Genomic DNA, 25,654 nt, shown 5'->3' with positions numbered 1-25,654 from the left:
ACACCTAGGTTTAAATTAACTTTATTCTTCTTGGTACTGGAGAGTAACCTACCCAGGGGTGCTTAACTATTGAGCCACATCTCCAGTCTTTTTTTTTTAATTTTTTATTTGAGACAGGGTTTTGCTAAGTTGCTTAGTGCCTTGCTAAATTGCTGAGGCTGGCTTTGAACTAGTGATCATCCTGCTTCAGCTTCCCACTGGGATTACAGGCATGAGCTACCACATCTGGCTTATTATTATTTTTTCTAAAAGCTAGTCCTTTCTGGGGTAATTAAGTACTATCCCTGAAAACAAAATAAAACAGAACCCTAAGACGGGATTTTATCTCCTTTTTCAGTCTGCAACTTCATAAAGCTACTTGTTATACGCATCTCATTTATGGGATTCCTTAAGTTAGTTATTTGTTCATTTTACAAATATTTTGCAAGAATAGGTAACTGAACATATAAAAGTAATTCTAGATAAAGTTCCTGCTAAGAAGCTTCTTCAAATTTAAATCTTTTCAAGCTTACTCCTATCCCAAATAAAGTTTTCTTTCTTCTTTCCTTCCTTCCTTCCTTCTTTCTTTCTTTCTACTGGGGATTGAAACTAGGAGTGCTTTAACAGTGACCTACATCCCCAGTTCTTTTTATTTTTTACTTTGAGACACAGTCTCACTATATTGCCGAGTTTGGCCTCAAACTTGCAATCCTTCTGCCTCAGCCATTCCTGACTTGCTGGGATTACAAGCATGCACCACTGCACAGGCGCCAAAGTAAGTTTTATAGTTTTGTGCCACGTTAATAACCTCCTGCTGGCTCTGGCAGGACAAAGAGCTGCCAAGTGTTACAGGCAACCTGGCAGGAAAAAGAAATGACAAATTATTCATAGCTGAAGCCTGGAAAGCCTTAACTGCCTTGTTGGAACTGGAATGAGGCAATCCTACACTGCCCCAACTACCCTGGAAAGGGTTTCCAGCTCACTGAACTACTAATGGGAGATTAACCTCACGATAATTGTGGCTGAACCTAGAGATTAAGAGCCATGAGAATGGTGACATTATTTTAGCTTAATGTCACCATTAACACACACAATACACATTGGACATTATAATCTATTTACATAAAATTATGATGGCTCCCTTACTTCTTTCATGTTTCTAAAAGTGAACCATGAGAACATGTGTTTCTAAGTTTCCCTTTCCCAGTTCCAGAGCTATCAGCCTAGAGCCATCAGCAGCAGATGCCCTCCTGTCAAAGACTAGGGGAGAGACCATTAGGAAAGAGTTTAACCAAATATAATTTTTAGGTTCAATCAAATCAGTTAGTTCTGGGTATGTGATTGATGAAAAGGCTGTGAAAATGACTTTCCCTAGGGTGCCACTGCTGAAATGAGTCTCGACTAAGAGTTGTGGGCAGCATGGAAGCACAGGCTAGAGTGCAAGTATATGTAGAAAATGTTCAGAAGGAAAATCTTACCTTCCATGGATAAGTAAAATGATTGGAAAGAGTGAGAAAAACTAAATAAATAAAAGGAAATCACATTGCATCTTTTTTGTGTACTGTGCTCTGCATCCTAGAAAAACTCAAATTAAATTAGAATACCACAATGAGATCTAGTTTTAGAAAACATTTTTTACTAAAAAAAAATCAGGCCTCTTCAGACCTGTTAACATGATGTGAGTCACACATGAATATATCTAAATTACAACCAAAACATGACTGACATAAAATCATTGCCAGAGAGTCTGGAGGCTGTTTTTTAAGAAATAAATATTACTATTTAATCCACAGTGGTCTCTGCTGAGGTTTAATCCTGGTAAATAAAGTTCCCTTTGATGAGTTGAGAATTCTGAGTTAGGATATACAAAATGGACTTGGAGCTTTGGTTTGGAGGAGATGATAGAGAGGGTTCTGGGTGGGACATGAAAGGGCTGAGAAGGTGACAGGAGGCAGGATAGGGTGACAAGGCCAGGGAAACTGTCACAAACTGAAGGAGATCTCAGAGTCAAAACTGAGGTCATCTGTGCTGCTGTGATGTATGCCTGCTACCACTTTGACCTCCCACAAACATTCAGCTAAGTTAGCCTTTTGTGAGCATGGTGACCGTGAGCATATGTTCTTGGTAGGATTCACAGAAATCTCGGGAGGTGGGTGTCATTGTGCCTTTATAGGGTGAGTGAGTGAGGTTTGAATAATCTTATCCTGGTTTAAGGCAGACCCCAGCAGATACCAGGTTACACTAGACTATTTAACAAAGTGAACTTTATATACATATAAACATGTTTTTCCTTATACCACTACCTAAAAGTTCACATATTTTAAATTAAGGAGATTGAGATAGAGATGAAAATTCTATATAAACAGTTGAATCAGATTTAAAGTACAAAACATGAGTATGTTTCATATAGTTTTCTATATGAAAGTCTCTCTTGAGATTTGATGATGTCTGTACTGCAAGAGATCTCCCAGTAAGTAGCCAGAAGATGAAGAATATTCCCAATATGCTACTGGGAAACTTGGAGAGTGATGTGGTCTTAATAGTACATGTTCTTATCCCACCAGCCTGTAGAGGTAGAAAAAATAAATAAATAAATGGAAAGCCTGTGGAAAGAGGTACAGAGGTTAAAAAATCATATTGCTGGGCCAGAGGTATAGCTTAATGGTAGGGAGCTTGCTAGCGTGCATGAGGCTCTGGATTCAATCCCCAGCACGAGAGAGAGAGAGAGAGAGAGAAAACCACATCATTACTCACTTCCAGGGTAGAGCCTGATGAAGAGTTTTCGCACTTCATCATACACCCAAATCAAGATGGCATGTGGTATAGCCACGAACCAATACTGAGGCCTGAAAACAGAGAGGAGGAAGATGAGCCCTAGTTTATTCAAAGGGATAGTCCAGTCCCTGGCCAATGAGTAGGGCAGCTTCATCTTCATTTTCCTTACCTTTCTAAAAAGAATTACTAATCCATTGAATCATACAACATAGACCTGGAAAACTCCTTATTTAACCTTTACTATGACTGCTAAAAGCAACATCTGCCTTTGACACAATCTGTTGGATGAGGGTGGAGATGGCTTAGTGAGGCCTGAAAAACCCATTTCTTCTTTTGGAAAATAGGTAGGTCAAGGGCTGGGCTCTTAGAGCATGGAATCAGTTTGACTTCTTTGGAAAGACTTTGTTGGGAAGAGCTGGTGAGAATCCTAGTGTTTGTTTAGAACAACTTAGAACAGGGACTGGCTCTTTGCTCTATGCTGTTAAAGCCAAACTCACCTAAGCATAGTAAAACTCGGGGCTGTAATGCTCCCAAGGCCATAGGAGAGGATCAGTGCGATGATTATCTGTGAGGCGATTCCCACCCAGATGACTTTATTTCTGCAACACACACAAAAGCAATGGATTCTGAATTCCAGTGGCTCCATGATCATGTACCAGCAGACCATGCCACTGGAGTCAGCACCTGTGCATTACAGTATGGCCATAGGTGGGTTATATATGAGGTCAGGGATAGGAAGTACCTGAAGAGCCCCTGTTGGAAGATAGAATTTCTCCGAGTTTTCCTGATGATCAGATCTGCTATTTGCTGGATCATGATGCCAACAAAGAAGGCTGTGTAGCCTGTCCACTCTAAGTATTTCCTCTGGTACCTTGTCTGTCAATGGGCAGAGAAAGATGAGATGTGAGACCTTGAGGGGGAATTTTAGGGGGAGTCCACTGCCCTTCTATAAAGCTTGACTCCTTCCCCAAACTCAGCCAGATTGAGGGTGAACTACCTCCTTGTGTTTGGAAAGAAATATCTTTTTCCTTGAATCAGGTGAATAGAAAAAGATAGAAACTTATTTGGCCCAACTGTTGGACTGGTTGTACTTGTGCACCATTGACAAAGATAACTAAAAAAGTGAACTTTTGGTTTAGTTCGAGAAATGTGGCTAAGTCTCAGCAATGGCTAAACCAGTGTCAGTGAGGAACCACCAACATTATTAACTAAGCAGCTTCTAGAATTTGTTTCAAGGCTGTTTGGGAAAATAGAGGTTCTATCTTGGTTCAGGAAGGGTATGGAAGGAGGTAATAACTAAGTGTTGATGGCAGAGCTCTCAACTTACCCATTCCTGTCCATAGCTGTCTTCTAAGTCATTCATATCATCTTTTTCCCATTCTACCCGTAGGTTAATGAGAGAGGTGGGCCAAAAGCCTGCTTGTGCATAGACAGTGAAATATACAAGGAAAGCTCCCAGGGCTTGCATGAGACCTGAAGGAGTAAGAGATACAGACATATGATGACCTCAGAGAATTACCCTGTTTGTCCTGGGACTCCTCTCAGCCTCTCTTGCCATCCAACCCCACCCCAAAGGAAAAAAAGACATTCTGCCTGTGCCTAGGACTCAAATGAATTCTCTAGGGAGGGCCCTGTGTGACAAGGAGGAAATTCCCTCATCATACCAATGTGCAGGTAAGAGTAGATGGCAAGTTGCTCGTTTACCAATCTGTCTTTCTTCTTGTGGCGAGGCTTCCTGTTCATAATGTCACTTTCAGGTTTCTCATAGGCCAAGGCAATGGAGGGGATCTAAAGGGGGAGAGGGCCCAGGAAACTTAATACTGGAATGAATGCTCTGTCTACCCATAAACTGATGGTAATAGCCATGGCCTAGCAAAGGTAGGGGTCTGCTAGATAGTGGTGGTGGGATGTGGAACTAGTCCATTCAGGGTGCAGGCAATAGAGGCAACAGTTGGAATTCAGACTGTATGGTTTTAAGAAGAGCTGGCTTTAAAAAATCATTCTATTTTTCACCATTACATAATGTGTTCTAAACAATGATTATTATAAAAAATAATCATTGTTTAATATTATAAGTAGTTCTACATAATAATTCTAAATAATAATCATTGTTAAATATTATAATTAGTTCTAAACAATGATTATTATAAATCATAAACTACTTTTCCTCTCCAGGGACAATTTCCTGTACCACCTTTCCCCCTTTGGTGTGTAGCTAGATCCCAAAGCAATATGCTAGAATATTGGTCCTCTCATAGGTCCCACCACAGTGGGCCAGTTAAAAGACAGATTCTTGGACACCATCTCTAGACTTCTTGATTTAGGAAGTCAAGTCTTGGGTCAGAGAATTTGCATTTCTAACAAGTATTACACTTGGAGAACCACTGCAGTAGAGAAAAATGAGCAAACTTAAAGGGCTTGGAAAATGATCTATCTATTGGGGGGACCCTGACTACCCCCAAAGGTAAAGACATCTCTAGTTTCTCTGAGATGCAGGTATTATACTTGAGTACTATATAGAATGAGATGGGGAAGGAGGCAATTTACAGGCCTATTTTGTGTTGTGCATCTAGCTTTTTCTCTGTTGCTGTTTCTTCTTGTCCTGAGTAAGTCAGACTCACATAGGGGACTTTCACAAAGCTTTGTTTAAATGGATACATACTGGAAGATGGGAAGATTTAGGTGGCAGTATTGTTGGATAAAGCTTTATAAGTCTTAATAATTGTTCCTTTGTACTGTGTGTATAGATAAAGAATCTGATATGGAAGCCCTTTAACTAACAAAGACAGGAACTATTTACTTGGGTGGTTATTTTACCTTGCCTAAATAAGGAGGGTCATGGACTGGATCTGATCAATGGCATAATTTTTTGGAGGGTCAAGACTCATGTCTTTTTTGGTGAGAGGTGCTCTACCACTAAGCTACATCCCTAATCCCAAGACTCTTTTCTTGAAAAGTTCTACATGGAGTAAAGTGGTATTTATTTATTTATTTTGGCTGGGGTTGAATACAGAGCCTTGTGCATGCTAGGCAAGCACTCTACCACTAAGTTACATCCCCAGAGTGAAGTGGTTTCAATTTCCAAACACTTGACAAATGTCCTAAGTCTCTTGCTTTGGAGTGTGGTCTGTGGACTAGCAGAACTGATGTCACCTGAGAGCTTGTTAGCAATGCAGAACTTCAGAACCCATTTCAGGGAAGTTTAAGAGCACTAACTATTATTGTCTATCTCATGGCCCTTGAAAGAAACAACCCTGAACTTTATATCCCCTGGGGCGGTTATCAGACTCTATTCCTTTAAGCGCCACTTACAATGTCTGTGCCCAGGTCAATGAACAGGATGGTGATGGTGCCAATGGGAAGAGGGAGCCCAACAATGATGTAGATCAAAAAGGGGCAAAGTTCAGCAATGTTCTTGGTCAGGGAATATGCAATAGTCTTCTTTAGGTTGTCAAAGATCAGGCGGCCTAGACAAAGATGTCTCATTATAGGACTTGCTTCTAGTCCCCCAGGCAACTCCAGTCCTTGGGAAGACACCCCGAGACTCTCACTCACCTTCCTCCACTCCTGTGACTATAGATGCAAAGTTGTCATCCAGCAAGACCATGTCAGCTGCATTTTTGGCAGCATCGGAACCTGCTATCCCCATGGCAATCCCAATGTCTGCTTTCTTTAGAGCTGGAGAATCATTTACTCCATCTCCTGTCACAGCAACAACTGCATCCTATGGGTACCCAGTGGAAAAATGAGACAAAGTAGGTCTAAGGGTCATAGGATGAACAAGAAAAACATGGCCTGCCTTTCAATTTGAGTTGTAAGGACTACTAGAGCTCAAATGAAGGGCCTATTGGGAAGAAAAATAAAGATGGGAAATCTCAGAAACAAGATCAAGGAGCTCCAAACAAGGTGTGTTTACATGAAAAAACAAAACCAAACAAAACCAATGAGTGTGACAAGTAAACAGAGGTGTCTTGCATAGTTGGCCCACCATACTGGTGGGTTCCATATCTGCAGATTCAACCAACTGAGAATAGAAAATATTGGAAACAGAACATGCATGGAATATTTTCTTGTCATGGTTCCCTAAACAATATGGTATAAAACTATTTTCATAGCACTTACATTGTATTTAGGTATTTGAAGAAATCTAAAGATTTAAAGTATATGGGAAGTATATAGGTGCAAATGAAAAAAAGTCCTCAAAAATCCCCAGGGATATCTTATGCCTTCACATATTTTGTGTTATATTTTTACACTTCTAAATTTTCTACATCCACACCTACCAACAGTGCAAATGCCTGGCTGTCAGAAACCCCAGGTACTCATGATAAAATGCAGAGAGACGGAGAATATGTGGCCATGCCAGGGTTTCAAAAGAGGACAGGGTGTCAGCCCACCTGATCTCTGCTCTGCATTTGCCCATGGACAGGATGGGTTTGATCAGTCATCCACCCACCTGCCTCTGACAACCCTCCACAATGATCAGCTTCTGTTGAGGGGATGTTCGGGCAAAGACAATTTCTGGGTAGTTGGCTAAGAGCTCATCCAGCTGTTCTGGGCTCATATCCTTCAGCTCCATGCCAGTCACCACAGCAGCTTTAGCATCCCTACAAGGGCCAGAAGAAAGTAAGTGAGGCACAAAGCCAGATCTTAGGTTGAAACACTGTTATGGGCAACAGTAAGCTTCTTTAATGTCATCACATAGAATATAACATCTTTGACACTTGATGTCTAGTGAGGTCTTACTGATGATAGGTACTAGGGACACTTTGGTCTTCATTTCAAAATAGTAAACTGAGGCTAAAAAATAAGGCCATTTCCTGGTATCCTAGGAATCAAATGCCAAGTAGCCTTTTCTTTGCAGGAATGGATAGGAAGTGATGCTTCATGGGGTGGGGGGGCAAGGAAAAGGAAAGTCAAAAATCTGCCTGTTCAGGGCGGGGTATTTAGCTCAGTGGTGGAGTTCTTCCTTATACTGAATGAGGCCCTGGGTTTAGTTCCTAACTCCACAATAAATAAATAAATTAATAAAATAAAAATAAAAAATGGGTCCTGAAATTCTCTTGTATCAATACACATAGGTAATAATTCTTTGCTGTTATTTCAGGTTTATAGAAGGCTACTGTGTGCAATGTGCTCTGTAGGAGGAAGTATTTTTTATTTTTAGGTGGACACAATGTCTTTATTTTTATTTTTATGTGGTGTTGAGGATCGAACCCAGTGCCTCGCGAATGCCAGGCGGGTGCGCTACCAGTTGAGCCACATTCCCAGCCCCAGGAAGTCTTCTTTGAGCAAAATTATTGTCTGCTGACTATACAAATAAGGTTCTTCAGGGCATGGTGACATAAGCCTGTAACCCCAACTAGATATTATAACAGGGATTTAAAAATTTTTTATTTTGAAACTGAGTCTTACCAAGTTGCTGAGGCTGGCCTCCAACTTGTGATTCTCTTGCCTCAGCCTCCTGAGTCTCTGGGGTTATAGGCCTGTGCCTATGCATCTGACTTTAGGGATTCTTGATTATAAATATCTGACTGTATCATTCCTTAGTTAAACTCTTCATGAATTTTCTACCATGCTCCTGTCAGACTCCAGAATTCTTAAATTGGATTGTCAGGAAGGCCAGTGTGTGGGCCTGTGCGGTTGAATTTTACCACCTCTGGGCTCTCCTCCTCAGCCTACCAAATGGAGACCCCATACCTCCACTGCCCCAAGGACTGCACAGATCTTCCTTGTAGGAATAGGCATCTCTCACCTCAGTTTCCCTTGGCTAAAACTCCACATTTTAGCCTTCAAATCTCAAATCTGCCTTTTTTCTTTAAGTTTATGTAAATTTTAGTTTTTCAAATTTTGTTTTTCCCCTCTTGGTACTAAATACTGCAATTTTAGCACTTGACTCAAACCACAAGTCTACATAATTGCTTATAAAAAATAAGGTAAAGTGGAAAGGAAATAATGTTTTCTTGCCCTTTTACAGCTGCCAGACTATATTATTATATCTTCATAAAGTCAGAGGTAAAGAGGGGGATAAAATAAAACATTCACAAAAGTATTCACTTCACTATGCTGTTCAGTGTGGCAATTTGTATGAAAATGTATAATCCTATAATTTTAATTTTTTGAGATGAGGTCTTGCTATGTTGCCCAGACTAGTCTTGAACTCCTGAACTCAAGTATACTCTGAGGTTTATACAATGATAAAACTGCATTTCTTAGAACTTTTTCCTGTTGTTAAGCTACCCATGCTATACTTCATTGAATTTTGAAATTTCAGACAAAGAATACATAAAGGTTCATTTTCATGGTATCAATAGAGTGCCTGGCACAGATACATAATAAAAATTGAAATGAATGAATGAATATGTGAATTATAGATCAAATCAGCCCAGCATTACCCTGAGATAGTGTTTGGCAAAAAGGTGATCTGCTCCAGAATCAAAAAAGACCCCATGGGTAAGAACTTGTGATATTGGTCCTGTGCTTACCGTTTGTCAACTTGCTCCACAGCAATGTTGAGGCGTTTTGCAATGTCTTCCACTGTTTCACTGTTGGCTGAAATAATCCCTACACTCTTGGCAATAGCTTTGGCTGTGATGGGATGATCACCTGTAACCATAATAACCTAGAACACAGATAACAATGACTTGTGGATAATGAGGAATTTGGCTGGCCAAAGTAGGGACAATGGTTCCATACCATTCCATACCATCTCTGCCAGGACTAGGTAGAATATTGTTAGCAATAGCTATTGTTTTCCCTATAGCTATTGTTTTCCCTATGGACAATTTTGATCTAAGACACAAGTACTATGAAGGACACACTGATCCCATTGAGTCTACCTTTGCTCCTGGGCTTCTTAGATTTCTTCCTCTGACATTGGAGGACACTCTTCTACTTCCATGTCACTGTATTTGTGAGGAGGCCTATAGATGTCTATTTGAGACAACCCTGAGCAGCTTCCAGCAGTCTTGATACTAATATGGTAATATGGTAATAGAATTCATATTTTGACTTAAATATCATGACAATAAATGGATTATGGAGGCTAAACCTCAAGACTAGTAAAATCTTTTATTATCTATCATGGTCTAGGGTAAGACATGGCTAATTCATGGCACTGGGAGATTCTTCTTGCCATAGTTTCTGTGGTGGTTCATTCCACATAGATACAATAATTTTGCTTTTATGAGACAGTTACTGAAATCTGAACACAGTAAAGACAGGGACTCAAAAAGGGGGGATTATGACATTTACTTGAGTAGACCTAAATACTGACCATATCCTACAACAATATTCTGATAAAGTGTTGCAACATAAATGGAGGGCTTTTTGAATCAGGAAAATAACTCCCACCTTGATCCCTGCACTCCGGCATTTGGTAACTGCGTCTGGCACAGTAGACCGAGGAGGATCTATCATCGACAAGAGCCCCACAAAACAGAGGTTGGAGGTAGGAAAGTTAATGGTGTCTGTATCAAATGAGTAAGTCTCTGGAAACTAGTCTGCTGGCAGGTAGAGATGACAGAAACCTGGAATGGACATGAATTTGGAAGTCAATGAAACTGGATAAGGAATGACAAAAGGAAAGGAGGCCTGGGGGCGTGTAGCTCAGTGGTAGAGTGTGTGGGTTAAATTCTCAGCACCAAAAAAACAAACAAAAACAATAAAAGGAAAGGGCAAACATGTTGATACATTCTCAATCCTTGACTACTTTACCAATAAAGTAGTCATATACCAGAATCGTTTAAATCCTTCAATTCCATAATATATGTTTTCTTTAGGAAAGACACATTTCATCCAAAAATAATTTAGTGTGTGCTCAATTGGTTCTATGCTATGTTCTAGAGATATAAAGACCAAGACAAATAAAATGGATAGCATTTTATTCTGATGTCTCCATTTAGTGGGCCAACAGAGCACTAAAGAGACAAATCATCAAGAGACATGCTATGGATTGCAGAGTAGAGCAACACTTCAGATATCTAGAGAGTCAGGAGAGGTTTCCCAGGGGTTGGAAGGCCATTTTTTTTATAGAGAAACCAACACATGCTACTGCTCAAAATGAGGAAAGAACTCAGGGTGTCTGGGGAATGTTAAGAAGTGTAGTCCTTCATTAAAATAAGTACAAGAGGGCTAGGGTACAGCTCAGTGGCAGAGTGCCTGCTTAGCATGTGTGAGGCCCCACGTTCAATCTCAGCACCACCAGCACAGACACACACACACACACACACACACACACACACACACAGTACAAGAGAAAAACCATTAGGAATTGGGTAGACCCATCCTTGTCTCCTAGGCATTAGCCTGTCTCGGATTGGGGTATAAAGGCATTCCTATATCTGGTGGGACCTCCCAGTTTGGGTGACCCTCTCCTTGGCTTTTACACCAAATTAGTTCTCAGCATGGCCCGCTGCTTTACACACTTCAGTAAACCAGACTTTGAGTGGTCAAACATGAGGATCTCGGAGTGACTCTATCAGACAGGGACTAACCCTGTGTTGAAAAGATTACTTGGTGCTGTGGGTTACTTAGGGCATACTTAAATCACTAACAGCTCATTTGTAGATTTTATCTGCTTTACAAACTCATATACCTTTTAGAAACACATTTCATGGATTCCATATCTATTGGTAAGCATTTTCCTGTGATTAATGAGCTTTATCCTTCAACTGTGAGCTTCTGTTTCCTTGAATTCATCATTATGTGGTTCTGAACAGGAGGTGCCATTTGGTCAATCCATGATTCTGACAATGAACCACATTGTCTCCCATGAAACCCCTTCATTTACCACAGTGGCTCTACTTTTAAGGTTCCTTCCACCACTAACATGCCCTATCTCAGTTACTGACATTACTTTATTCCTACTTGCGAAATGGAAGGCTAAATCATTTTTTGTCAGTATTCTTGTCTAATCTGTTACTAAATCTTAACCACTCTGCCTCCAGGAAGGCTCTGGCACCTGACCTCTCCTTTGCATTCCTGTAGCCTTGCATCAAATTCCCACCCCCTTTACCTGAATGAGTACAATCACCTCCTGCTGAGGTTTAGGTCTCCTTACTACCACCAAAGATTATCCTTAAGAAGTACTGTTAACTCTAACCAGCTCCCCCTTGCTTCAAGACTAGGGTGTTCTTTACTAATTACAGGATGAAACCCCAATTCTTTGCAACATATTCAAGGGCTCCATATCCTGATCTCCAATCTATTTTCCAGCCCTTCTTCACATACCTGCGCCATCTCATTTACCCTGCAGGTCTGTAGGAACTGGGTAGCTTCATCCTGCATGCATAAATCCTATCCCTTTCTACCTCTGCTTGGCCTTTGTTGTTTCTTCTACATGGATACTCTCCCCCACCTCTCTGAATACCACCATTCAAGGCCCAGTTTTGGAATGTGACTCTTTCCATAAAGTCTTTGATTTTGTTTGTCTACAAGTGACTCCATTCTCCTTGGTGTCATCACATTTTTATATGTTACATCCTGTTTATCATATATGTGTATATTTTTTGCAGTGCTGGAGATCAAACATGAGAGACAGTGTTTCACAAATGTGCTCTGCCACTGAGGTATAGCCCTAGCCTTTTGTGTCCTTCTTTATATGACTATATGACCCATGTGATACCACACTACTGTTAGCTCATGAGGCCACCTATTCCATACCTCCTGGGAGATGGACAGGGGTCCTGTGGCCTGTACTCACCCAACACACGCTCGCCCAGCCCACCCAGCTCCATGTAGGCTGTATGGAATTCCGCAGCAGTGCTTTTGTCCAGTGGCTGCTCCTGACCATTGATCATTATCGTGCTGCACTTCTCCAATATCCTCTCTGGAGCCCCTTTCATCACCATGAGGAAGCGCTTGTCGTTGGGGTCCTCTGTCTCATGTATGGAGAGCTGGGAGGTCATGAATTGATAGATAAAGCATCTTTACCATGGCTCTTCTGATTTTTGATAGATAAAGCATCTTTACCATGGTCATGTTAGATAAAGCATCTTTACCATAGCTCTTCCAACTAATAATAGGACAAGAAGGGGAAACACACTCCTTTCTTTCCATGTGTCTTTAAAGTATAAAGGAGGGAGAGGAATGATGACATCCCTAGGCATATCCTATCCTTTTTATTTTTGTGTTCAATTAATATGCAGAATCCTAGACTTGACCCTGGCTCAGAGGGGCACAGTGAGTTGGATTCCAAACTAAGTGAAGCTTGTCTTTCAGGCAGACACTGACTGCATTAAGGAGGCCATATGTAGCTCTCCTTCTGGAACAAGCTCTCCCAGGGAGCTCTTGAGAGTCTGAAGTTCAGAGTCTCTGTGTCTTACCATCTTTCCCAGCCTCTGGTGAGCAGATAAGTATCTTTCAGACCTGAGCTCTGAGAGCAGCAGGATTTTTTTTTTGGTACTGGGGATTGAACCCAGAGGTACTTTATCACTGAACTTCATCCCTAGCACCTCCACTTTTGGTACCAGGGATTAAACCCAGGGGTACTTTACCACTGAGCTATATATCCTCAGCCCCTTTTTTATTTTTGATACCAGGGATTGAGCCCAGGTGCACTTTACCACTGAGCTACAACCCCAACCCTTTTTATTTTGTATTTTGAGACAGGATTTCTCTTAAATTTCTTAGGACTTCTCTAAATTGCTGAAGCTGGCCTTGAACTTGTGATCCTCCTACCTTAGCTTTCCAAGTTGCTGGGATTACAGGTGTGTCTCATTACCCCCGGGGTCATCCCCATCTCTTTTTATGTTTTATATTAAGACAGGGTTAAGGCCTTGCTAAATTGCTGAGGCTGGCCTGGAACTTGTGATCCTTCTGCCATATCCTCCTGAGTTGCTGGAATTATAGGTGTGTGCCACTGTAGTTGGCCTCAGGAAACTCTGCTCCCCAAGCCCCAGGTAGCTTTTGAAATTTGCAGTCTTTGGTAGAAAATACAAAGAAAAATGCTACGATTTTGAGTTTAAGAGTTGATTCCACACCAGTAGATCTTGGCCTCAGAGATATTAAAGATGAGTTCAATTGGAAAAAGAAATGATAGAAGGCAAATAGGTTGCCAGCTTTTAAAAATTATTATTTTTCCTTGTGGTCAAGTAAAGACATTAAAACAGAAGCAACAGCAACAGCAACCAACCAACCAAAACCCAACCCAACCCAACTCAAACCAAAAAATACTCCCAACTATTATTACTGTCATTTCCCAAAAGATGTGGCAGGGCGGGTGTTATAGTTCACTGGCAGAGCATCTGCTTAGCATGCATGAAGCCCCAGGTTCAAACCTTAACACTGCAAGCAAACTAACAAAAAACCCTAAGGCCCTGAGCACTATTTTTATCACCATGTGTGAAGGTGGAAACTGAGGTTCAGAGAAGGTTCAATGATATGCTCAAGTTCACACATGAGTAGGTACTGGGCTGGCATTTAAACCCAGGCTAGCAGGTTCTAGAGTACCTGTCCTGAATCATGGAGGATGTAAAGAGTAATCTTTTCAATTACATGCATTCATCTTTATAGAAAACTATGAAGCATTTTCTTAATTTTTCAATGTGCCCTAAACAATATCCTCATGGAGTAGGGTGTGGTGTAATCCCAGCAACCTAGGAGGTTGAGGCAGGAGAGTCACAGGATCATGGCCAGCCTCAGCAAAGAAACTTAGTAAGGCCCTAAGCAACTTAGTAAGAGATGATGATTTAAAAAAAAATTCTCATAGACAGTCTGTTTGGAGTATGGCTATTCCAAGATCAATAAGATACAGATTTTCCACTTTCTTTGCTTCCATTGAATGATACATATAGAACTCTAATGCCACAATGCCACTGTATACAGTGTTGCACTAATGGCCCCCAATATTGACCTGGGCGGACCTTTACTGTGGGAGCTCACATAGGCCCTCTTACCCCTTTCTGGTCCCAGCTTCACTTTCTACTCCAATGTATTATACGTGAGGCCTCATGGAACCTACTCTCATTTCTCATGGCAGAAAATGCCTCTGCCGTGGCAGATGGCACCTCAGGAACATTCTGAATCTTATTTCTCCTTAAAAGATCATCTATCCTTGACTTTTCCAGGATGGACTACCTAGCCCGCTTGAAATCTTGACTCTGGCCCTCTCTAGCTATATTCCAATCCTTTATACCTTAATTTACTCATCCTCTACTTACCTTGTAAAGTCATTATGAAAATGAATGATTGAATACATGTAGAAATTAGCACAAACTAGCTACTAGTACTGCTGTTATCTTATGATCATTACTCCTTCTATTTTCACTTAAGTTTCAAATAAGAGATAATTTTCTGGCTTTAATATCATATACATTTTTGTTAGTTGTCTAGTTAGCTAACCATGACTAGCTACTAGCCACAAAGAAGATGTTTGTGACACAAATAGTTCTTCATCAAGCCTAAATTTCATCCAAACAAAGGTGGATAGATAATCATCAGAAATTTCTACAAACATATGGTTATCCTATTCATACTTGGTATGCCACACAATGTGCCACACAATGATGTTTCAGTCAGGGAGAGAATACATATATCATAATGGTCCCTTAGATTATAATGGAGCTAAAATTTCTTACTGCCTAATATTTTTACCATTCAGATATGTTTAAATACACAAGTACTTACATGTGTTGGGATTGCCTACAGTATTCAGCATGGTAACATGCTTTACAGGTTTGTAGCCTAGGAACAATAGGCTCTACCATATAACTTAGGTGTGTAGTAGGTTTGTGTAGGTATACTCTATGATGATTGCACAATGATGAAATCATCTAACAACACATTTCTTAGAAGATTGTATCCCCATCATTAAGCCTCATATGAATCTTCACTGTATACATAAAGCCCAAGTATTGATCCATCCATCTTAGGTTGGGATTCTCTCATGTTTAACAGGACCTTGGGCTACAAAGAGTCATTTGTCTGAACAGGAAGATGAAGATGGCTGATTATTGGCCATCCCTGGAGTAATGTAGAACAATTAAACAAGGATGGCCAAGTTTTTCCTGAGCAGTGGTTAGAAAAAAAATACCTACCAATGGCCCATGGGCTAGAACCAGAAAACAATGTGACTAGTCATCTGAGGAGTCTTATTTTCCTTAGGGCAAAGCCTGTGTGTAGTAGAAAATGCATGGATTTTGGAGTCAGACTTATCTTTAAGGGATTAATTTCAGTACTCCCTGGGATACCAAAATTACAAATGCTCAAGTCTTTCATATAAAATGATCTTGCCAGGCATGGTGGCCGACGCCCGTAATCCCAGCAGCTTGGTAGGCTGAGACAGGAGGATCATCTAGCCTCAGCAAAACGTAAGGTGTTAAGCAACTCAGTGAGACCTTGTCTCTAAATTAGAAAATACAAAATAGGGCTGGGGATGTGACTCATTGGTTGAGTGCTACTGAGTTCAATCCCTAATACCCTCCAAAAAAGAAGATCTAGTATTTGCATAAAACCTATGCACATCTGCCCATTCTCTGCACTCTAGGTGACTTATACTACCTAACACAATATACATGTTAAGTAAACAGCTGGTACATGCTATTGTTTTGGGAATAATGACAAGAAATAGACTGTGTAATTTTTTTGTTCCCAATTGTTTTTGATCCATGGTTCATTGAATCCATGGTTATAAAACTTGAGGATACATAGGATCTAGTAAGGGTACTAGTTAAGCAATAAGTGTTAGTTTTACCCACTTTTTCCATCTCTCATTGATCCTTTGTGTGTATCCTTTGTGCAAAAGATGGTAATGGTGTGTGTTTGAAACACACACACACACACACATACACACACACACACACACAATTTGTAATATAGATGGATCATTTACAGAAGCAGCAGACCCTGATCATGTCTTTGCCTTTCTGTTTTTCTCTATTTCAGGGAAATAAGGAGGCTAACAAAGAAACATTGACTTGTGCTTACCAGATGCTCTGACCCTGAATCTCAAAGACTATTTTTAAAAGCAGGTATCATTCAAATTGTGGGTTAACCAATGAATACATGCAAGTAGAAGTGTTGTTGCAATGGTAACAAATATTGCCAGTTGTGAGGAAAAACTCACCTGAAATTTGTTTGTAGAGTTAAAAGGGATTTCAGCTACTTTGCGGTTTCTTTTTCTAATTTCCATCACATCACCCAAAATGACCTCTGAGAATTTCAAAAGAGCAGTTTCCGAGGCATCTCCAATCACGACTTTCTGGGAACCAAAAGAAATAAATATTTACAGCAAATACTCTGGTTCTTATGTGTCTGTGTTTAATGAAAATACATGCCTTTAGCACATGAACTAACATGTCTCCTGACTAAGCTTACCATCTAGCTGAAGAGACAAGCCTATCATGTGACCATCAATAACTGAATCTGGACCATGGTAAGAGTGTAAAACAGTGCTGTCACCTACCAGTACTAGAAAATTTCAAATAAGTGGGAGCTCTATGAGGACTGGAGGATTTGAGCTATACCACAGTGGACAGTGAAGGTTGCATTGTGAGTGTTGGAGGTACGGTTGGTCATAGAGGGTGTGGCAAGATTTGGAGGTCCATGAAAGGCAAGCTGAAATCTAGACTCAAGAAGTAGAAAATAGGGAATCACAGGAAGATTTTTAGCAAAGTTAGGTGATGATACATTCAATATTTGAGGAAAATTAGAGGCATGTGAAAATGACCAACATGGGAAGGAATTAACTAGAATCAGCAAAGCCCATGAAGAGGTTGGTCCAGCTATTTAGATGCAAGGTATTGTGATAAACACACCAAAAATACAAGAAAGTGGAATAATCAGTGAAGAAAAGTTGGCAAATGGAAAAGGCAGGAAAACAGAGTCAGTGGCTCACTGAGATGGAAAAGAGAAAATAAAGAAGGGAAGAAGTAAGAAGGCTAGAGAGAAGGAAAAGGGAGAGGGAGGAGAAGAAGGAGAAGAGAATGAGGAGGGGGAGAAAGATGGGGAGAAGGGAAAGAGGAAAAAAGAGTTTTATTTTACTTTATTTTTTATTTATTTGCAGAATTGAGAATTGAATCTAGAGGCATTTTGTCACTGAGCTATATGCCCAGCCTCTTTCATTTTTAATTTTGAGATAGGGTCTCACTAAGTTGTAAGGCTGCTCTCAAACTTGTGATCCTCCTGCTTTAGTCTCCTGAGTTGCTGGGATTACAGGCATGTGCCATGGTGCCCAGAGTTTATTTTATATTCCAATATTCCAATATTCTTGGCACTCCATTTGCCACCACATTCTAGTCAAGAGGACTATATATTAAGATCAATCCTTTTATTTCCATTCAATTACACTTTAAACTTTAGTGAATGGCATTTATATAATAAAAACAAAACAAAACTTTGCTTATTTCCACTTAGCTTGTAAAAAAGTTAGGAAAGCAACTTCAAGACACATACATTTTCTGGAATAAGAGAATTTTCAAAAGGTCCTAAACCAGTATCCTGAGATCATCTGTGATTTCTCATAACTAGATAGAGTGAAGAAAACTTTATGTCTGTCTATGAGTTGGGATCTGCTCTTACTAGTGCAAACTTCACACAGCTAGAGAAATTATATCAAGTGCCCAAGAGAACAGAAAAAGTGACCTTGCACTGGCTTAGACCAAGAGCTGTAGCAGCTTTACCTTCATGATGGGGACACTTTCTTGTCCTGGTTTGAACTCAGCTCGATTACACAATGTTATTATTTTGGATAAGGAGGCCCATGTTCCAGAGCTTTGGTCAAAGGCTTGGTCTGGAACACAGAGAAAGACCAGTGGTCACTGTGAATGCTAGGCCTGTCATGCCCAAGTCACAACCTGTTTGAGACTAGCTGCTATACTCAGCCAGCCCCTCTGCTTGAGTCTCTGAATTTGTGTCTGAATAAACCCCCTAGAAAACTCACTTGATTGGTTTTCACTTGTGTCAGCCACGAAGATCTGGTTGTCGAACCATAAATGGGCCACAGTCATCCTGTTCTGGGTCAGGGTTCTGGTCTTGTCTGAGCAGATGATGGAGGTAGAGCCGAGGGTCTCTACTGCCTCTAGGTTCTTTACCAGGCAGTTCTTCTTGGTCATCCATTTTGCTGTTAGTGACAGGGTAACCTGAAAGGAAAGAGCAAAGGAGGCTTTGGGAATAATCATTTTGAATTCAGGTTCAATCACAGAAGTTAGGTGTAATTGGGATTTTAGGAGAGAGCTGGAAAATTTTTAGACCAAAGATATAGTTGGCAATGCAGCAAGGTTTGTCTAGTGACTTAAAAGCTACCAAAAGCCTTATAAGCCACAATATTTTTTCTTAAATTAAATATGGGATAGTATTCTTGTCCCTTCATTCCTTGAAGAAAATGCTTCTGGGGGCCCACAGATAACAGACAGAGTGCATGGCTGCAGTTTGGGAACATGTATAATTCCAAAGTGGAATGTGGAAGGCTGGGGTATAGCTCAGTGGTAAAGTACTTACCTAACAGGCAGAGGCCCTAGATTTGATCCCCAGCACTGGGGGATGGAGTGAGGGGCAGTGGGGAAACTTTAGCCACCTAGCCCCTGTCACTCATGAGCATGAATGGGTAAGAGAGACCTTGACTATTATAGACCAAAGAGGTTGTCCTCAAGGACTCACATGTTGCTTTGGGACCTTAAGAAACATTTGTGTGTTTTTTTTTTCTTTAAGGTAGTGGGGAATTGAACCCAGGGTTTCACACGTACTAGGCAAGTATTGCTACCACTGACTACAGTGCTAGCCCCAGTGTTACATTTTACAAGCTCCTTATTTTAAAGATCCTTTGAAACCTCCAGATCTCAAAGTTTTTTTGTTTTTTTTTTTAACTTTCTTCAAATTATTATCTCCTAGAGTCACAAGAGACTTGAAACATCTTCTCTTGTGTTTGGCCAGGACAACATAGGCCATTGTAATTATACAATGGGAGTGTGAATTCCTCCTCCCCGACCCTGTGGGCCTACAAGACACAGACTGGGAGAAGCCTTTTATCTGAGGACTGAATGAGATGGTCCTTAACACAGGGAGAGACAAGAAGAACAGGGCTGAATTCTTCTACAGAAAAGAAATAGAGGATTTTTTTTTTTTTTTTTTTTTTTTTGCCTGAGGGAAGGAAGAGAGAATGTGTCCAATTCCTAGGTTGTGGAAACTACCAAGGAAGATTTTTGTTGTTGTTGTTTTAAAGAAATGTGGGAAAGGCATTTAGGGGTCTAGAAAAACCTGTAAGTGGTAGTCTCAATCAGTTCCTGTAAGAAACAGTCTATTCAGAATGTTCCATGGTGGTCCCTGGTAGGGAGGATATGTTGTTGAAAGGGGGCTGTAGTTTGTGGGTAGGAGCCTCCCTAGCAGCAATGGTAGGTGCCAACACTATGGAAATACAGGCTGCCTAACAGTATGGACTCACAGTGACAGTGGCCAGGAGGCCCTCAGGAACATTGGCCACAATGATGCCAATGAGGAAGATGATGGAGTCCAGGACACGGTACTTCATGGACACCGCGATGATGAAGAAAATGATGCCAATGGAGATGGCCACGCCTGCCACAATGTGAACAAAGTGCTCGATCTCAATGGCAATGGGCGTCTTCTCATTTCCAACACCTGAAGCCAAGGAGGCTATTCGACCAATGATGGTGCGGTCACCTGTGTTGATGACCATGACGGTTGCTGTGCCTATAGGGGAAGTAGACATTTTACTCCAGGAGTCCTACCGACAGCCCTCTCTGGTGGCTTATGCAATCAGCACATGATATTATAAAGGCCAACATTGGTCCTCTGGAACCTTCACTTCCATGTTTCCTCTGGGTAAATATTTATACCAAGGGACAGGAGAGACAAAAACATCAGGCCTGAGAAGGAGAAGTGGTACAGGTCAGACCACTGGTCTTACCTTCCAAACAGGTTGTAGAATAGAAGCCTATGTTCTTTGTTTCCAGGGGGTTTTCATGGGTAAACTCAGTTGAACGAGACTGGGGCTCATATTCCCCAGTGAGAGACGAATTATCTACCTAGAAGAAATTTTGAAAAGAACTCAAAATTAGGCACCTTGTTTCCTGCCTCTTCTACCAAGATTGGGAAAGAACAGAACACCTGTCAGCTCTGAGCAGGAGCTTCAAGGTGGGTGTTCCCTGATGCTCACCTTACACCCCTGAGAAGACAGCAGCCTGATGTCCGCAGGGATCTGGTCTCCTCCTTTAATCTCCACAATGTCCCCCACCACCAGCTGCTCTGCAGGAATTATCTTTTTTTCTGAATCACGGATAACAAGAGCTTGCTGCAGAAGAAAACCACGACAAACATCTCAGACCCTGTGATGATGCTGGCCCTCCTCCTTTTTCTGTATTTCACTGAATCCCAGGACAGGGGCATGGAATCCATTAACTGTCAGAATGCACAGATGAAACTGAAGACTATGTCACCTAGGGTCTGAAGATCCTAAAAACTATTTTTAAATTGAGCTCTGTTATTGAAAGCAGGAAAAGCAGTTATTTGGCAGACATGGCAAAGTGGGAGCTGGGCCTCTCAGAAAGAAAGTAGATCAAAGGTGAGCCACCTGGCAAGGCATCAAGGATGAAGACTGAGTTGAAAGGTTTAATAACCTTGCTGAAGTGGGGAGGACTTTAATGAGGTGGTATCCTGCTTTTTTTAGCACAGCAGGAACATTTTTTTCTCCAGGATTTTTTCCTTCACTTGACAATTCTCTGGGCCTAGGCCAGGTTTCCCTGCTGTGGACACCTAATATAGGTTGCTGGAGGAATAAGAGCATTTTGGGGCAACATGCTTTGAAAGTGAAAGCAGTCACAAGAGATGCACAGGTGGATCTCCTTAGCTGCCAATGAAGGAAAATTCTGGAACCCCCTGAACAATGTTCTAAATGGTGTAGAGGATGTTGTGCAATGACTGTTCTGCTTTTCCCTTGACTAAACTAATTTCTTGGATCTCTCTTCACTTGACAGTGTCAAAACCCTGTGAGGAACTGGGGTTCAGAGAGAGAGGTAGCCCAACCAAGAAGCCCCAGAAAACAGGATAGGACCAAGGCTGCCTACCTATTCACCTGGAAATCACAAGAGGAGGGTAGTTGCTACTCACCTGGGGAATCATCTTACTGAAGCTGGCCATGATGTTGGTACTTTTGGCCTCTTGGTAATAAGCAAAGATCCCCATTAAAATAACAACTAGAGCAAGTACAGAGCCCAAGTACACCTGCATGAGAAGAGGTAGCAGTCAAGAGAAACAGGTACCAGGTGAACATTCCTAATCTGAAAATCCAAAATCTGGAATGCTCCAAAATCTAAAAGTTTTGAGCAACAAAGACACCAAAGTGATAAATTCCATACTCAACCTCATGGGATGGGTCATAGTCACAACATAGGCACACTAAAAACATTGCAAAAAATTACCTTCAGGCCAAGTAAATATATAAATGAACATGAAACAAATTTTGTGTTTACACTTGGGCACTACCCCAAAGACATCTCATTATGTATATGCAGATATTCCAAAATCCTCTAAAATTTGAAATTGGAAACACTTGTAGTCCATTATACCCTTCAATAATCACACCTGGTTCCCATCACTAGTTCTGGCAACTGACATGCCCCCGTCCCCAGGGACATGCATATCTGGACATTTCATATCAGTGGCCTCATACAACGTTTGGCTTTCTTCTTTAGCATGGTATCAGAAGATTCAGTTTTGAGGGGATGGCACTCAGTTCTTAGTAGGCATAACTGTCCCCATTGTAAAGGGCAAAATTAGCTTTGAGGAAAGAGAGCTCCAAAATATTTCATAGGTATAAAGATTTGTTTTTCCTTTAGAAACTCGGGTGTTCTGTCTCTTTTAAAACTCATGCTCATGCTGCCTCTGAGATATGAAAAACTCAGGTATCCAGGGATAGTTATAGCTTACATGGGTAGCTAAGTGGTACAGCACTTGCCAAGCATGCATGTAGCCTTGGGTTCAATCCCTAGCACCACATGTGTGCATGCACACACACACAAAAAAAAAAAAAAAAGAAAGAAAGAAAGAAAAGAAGAAGTAGTAGTAGTTCAGATATCTATTGTTTTACAGCTGGGAGAATTCCTGCCTCTAGTCCCCTTTGTACCTAATGGGTCTGACTATGTTCCTCCCTGTTGCTAAGCAAAACCAGGAAGGTGGCTTACATTGTCTAGGGATCCAGAATTATCACTGGCATACTGAATTCCATATGCAATCCAGCACAGGATGGCTCCTATCCACAGAAGGATGGAGAAGCCCCCCACCATCTGCTTGAGAAACTTGATAATCTCTGGAGTCTGCTTGGGAGGGGTGAGGACATTGGGTCCATCCCGAACCAGAAGCTCAGCAGCTCTGATGCTGGAGAGACCCTAAAAAAGTCAAGAAAAACAGATTCAAAAACACAGAAATTAGACATTTCTCCTCCCTCAGAGGGTGGGCTTTCTATATCTGCAGGTTGTGTTTAGGTGTCAACATGCCCAAGAAGGCGTTGGGAAAAGCAGATGAAGCTGATGCCTCATCTTTTCAACTCCCCACCTTGTCCAAAAAATTATTATTATTTTACTAATGGTGTGCCATGTGATATTTTGATACCTATATACATGATATAATGTTTAAGCATATATATCTCATTTATCATTTTCTTATGGTAAAAACTTCCAAAATCTTCTCTCATGGCTTTTTGAAATATATATTACATTACCATTATCTATAGTCACCCCACTATACAATGGTACACCAGAACTCCTTACTCCTATCTAACTGTAACTTAGTTCCCTTTGGGTAACCTCTCCCCATTTCCTCTACCCGCCTTCTTTGAAAGAATATTTAATAATCATTATCAGTCAAACAGTGCTCCCCATATATTTATTCTCTAGAATAACCCTCTGAGGAAGGTACTATCATTACCTTCATTCACAGATATGGAATTTGAGGCACAGAGAGTATATGTAACCTTCCCAAGGTCACCTGACCGATAAATAGTGACACCAGGATTCAACTAGGTCACTGGCTCCAGAGCTGCTACATGAAGCTATGCTTAGGAATTTCATTTCTGAAAGATTTAGCCAGAGATGGGAGTAATTTGGCTGAGGAGAATTTGAAATAAAGAAGCTAGTTACTAGGGCATGTTGGCACAAGCCTGTAATCCCAAGCCACTCTGGGGCAGGAGGATCACAAGTTTGAGGCCAGCTTTAGCAATTTAGTTAGGCCCTTAGCAACTTAGTGAGAACCTGTCTCAAAATAAAAATTAAAAAGAGCTGGAGATATGGTTCAGTGCCCCTGGGTCCAATTCCTGGTATCAAACAAAAACAAAAAACAGCCCCCAAACAATATAACCATCCAGAAAATATCCATTCCATAGATATATCACATAAGCTAGGTTTTTATCCTTAGACTGTTATTTTCCTACTTTTGTATATAATCACTCTTAAGTTGCAAGTTCTGGTTCATTATAATAGTTATAAATACTACCTGACTCTGAGGGCCACGTGAGCAGTTCCTTCCCTGATAAGTGTGACATCCAAGGGTGTGCAGAGGCACACTACCCTGAAATCCTACACTTTCATAGCCTTTCCCCCAAGAAGTATATATCTTTTCTCCACAGTTGTGTTGAGAACTAATTAAAGGCAAGGTCTTTAATCTTTTTTTTTTTTTAGTGTGTTCTAGGGTCTAATGCTTTTTCAGTATTAGCAACTCAAATATTTTTTGAATAACTCAATTCCAAGTCACCAACTTGATATCATCACCCTCTGTTTGTAATTCCTTTTTCAGAATCTCAGAATCTTCATCATTCTCAATAATTGAACATTTCCACAGGGCTGTTTCAGAGACATTTCTGATAGTACAGTTTGCCTTTGCATCCATAAACTTCACCAACTGCATATCAAAAATGTAGTTAAGGCTAAGTGTGGTGGTACATGTCTGTGATTACAATTTTAATAACTCAGGAGGTTGAGGCAGGAGGACCTCAAGTTTTGAGGTCAGCCTCAGCAATTTAGTGAGAACCTGCCACAGAGTTAAAAATAAAAAAGAATTGGGATATAGTTCACTGGTAAATCCCTTGGGTGCAATCCCTAGTACCAGAACAAACAAAAAGTGTAGTTAAGTCTATGATGGTTGCATTAAAGCTGAATATGTACAGACTTTTTTTTTCTTGTAATTATTCTCTAAACATTATAGCTCAACAACTATTTACCTAGCTTTTACAATGTATCTGATATTGTAGTCATCTAGAGATGATTTAAAGTATATGGGAGGGTGTTGAAAGATATATGTAAATATTATATCATTTTATAGAAGAACTTCAGCATATGTGGTTTCTGGACTCCTTGGGGAATCCTGGAACCATTCCCCTCTGGATAACAAGGGGCAATTGATTCAAAATAAAAATTCATCATCATCTCCTATTACCTCTGTATTTGCTTACCTTTATCCTCCTGCTACAGCATACCGCCTGATCAAGTTCCCTTCTCCTTCTGCTTCTCTAACTTGGCTAATGGGATTAGGGATTCATTCAAACTTCCCTCCTACCAAATGCTGCTGGTAATTTCCTTGTCTCTTTCCTTCCCATCTTCCTGGGGCTTCCAGTTTTTAAATCCTTATTTCTTGATCCTGGCTTCTCATTCCTTTTTTTCTGGACCTTTCCATCTCTCACTTTAAAAAAAAGTCTTCTACCAGAACTGCCTTTTGAAAACCAATCTTATCAAATTTCTTCTATTTAGAAATTGTGCCCACTTACTTATACAATATAGCTCCTGTTCCTCAGTTTGCCCCATTTTGTCCCATTGTCCTATTTAAGGAACACCTAAAAAACTGAGCCACAAATATATTACTTATAGAAACTTTGAAATAAATATTTATGAGTGATAGTTTGAGGAAAACAATAGGTGAAAGATTAGTGATAAACATTAATATTATTAGTGATTATCAC

The 25,654-nt window shown here is 40.6% G+C and overlaps 1 protein-coding gene across 1 annotated transcript; it reads right to left on the bottom strand.

The window, feature by feature from the left end:
- Positions 1 to 2,515: 2,515 nt before the first annotated feature.
- Positions 2,516 to 23,006, bottom strand: LOC143411318 (potassium-transporting ATPase alpha chain 2-like). The gene is given in 20 exon segments (XM_076872039.1): positions 2,516 to 2,544; positions 2,734 to 2,825; positions 3,252 to 3,353; positions 3,497 to 3,630; positions 4,082 to 4,227; positions 4,419 to 4,542; positions 6,067 to 6,221; positions 6,310 to 6,478; positions 7,211 to 7,361; positions 9,240 to 9,376; positions 10,108 to 10,283; positions 12,458 to 12,650; positions 16,820 to 16,954; positions 18,375 to 18,484; positions 18,635 to 18,833; positions 20,132 to 20,400; positions 20,618 to 20,735; positions 20,867 to 21,001; positions 21,817 to 21,930; positions 22,890 to 23,006. Coding segments are annotated over 20 exon segments (2,790 nt in total). The 5' UTR covers positions 22,992 to 23,006.
- Positions 23,007 to 25,654: the final 2,648 nt, after the last annotated feature.

This window comes from Callospermophilus lateralis, chromosome 12 (assembly GCF_048772815.1).
Source record: "Callospermophilus lateralis isolate mCalLat2 chromosome 12, mCalLat2.hap1, whole genome shotgun sequence".
NCBI classification, from domain to species: Eukaryota; Metazoa; Chordata; class Mammalia; order Rodentia; family Sciuridae; genus Callospermophilus; species Callospermophilus lateralis.
The sequence above is the reverse complement of the archived record's forward strand: the minus strand, read 5'-3'. Positions and strand labels throughout refer to the sequence as shown.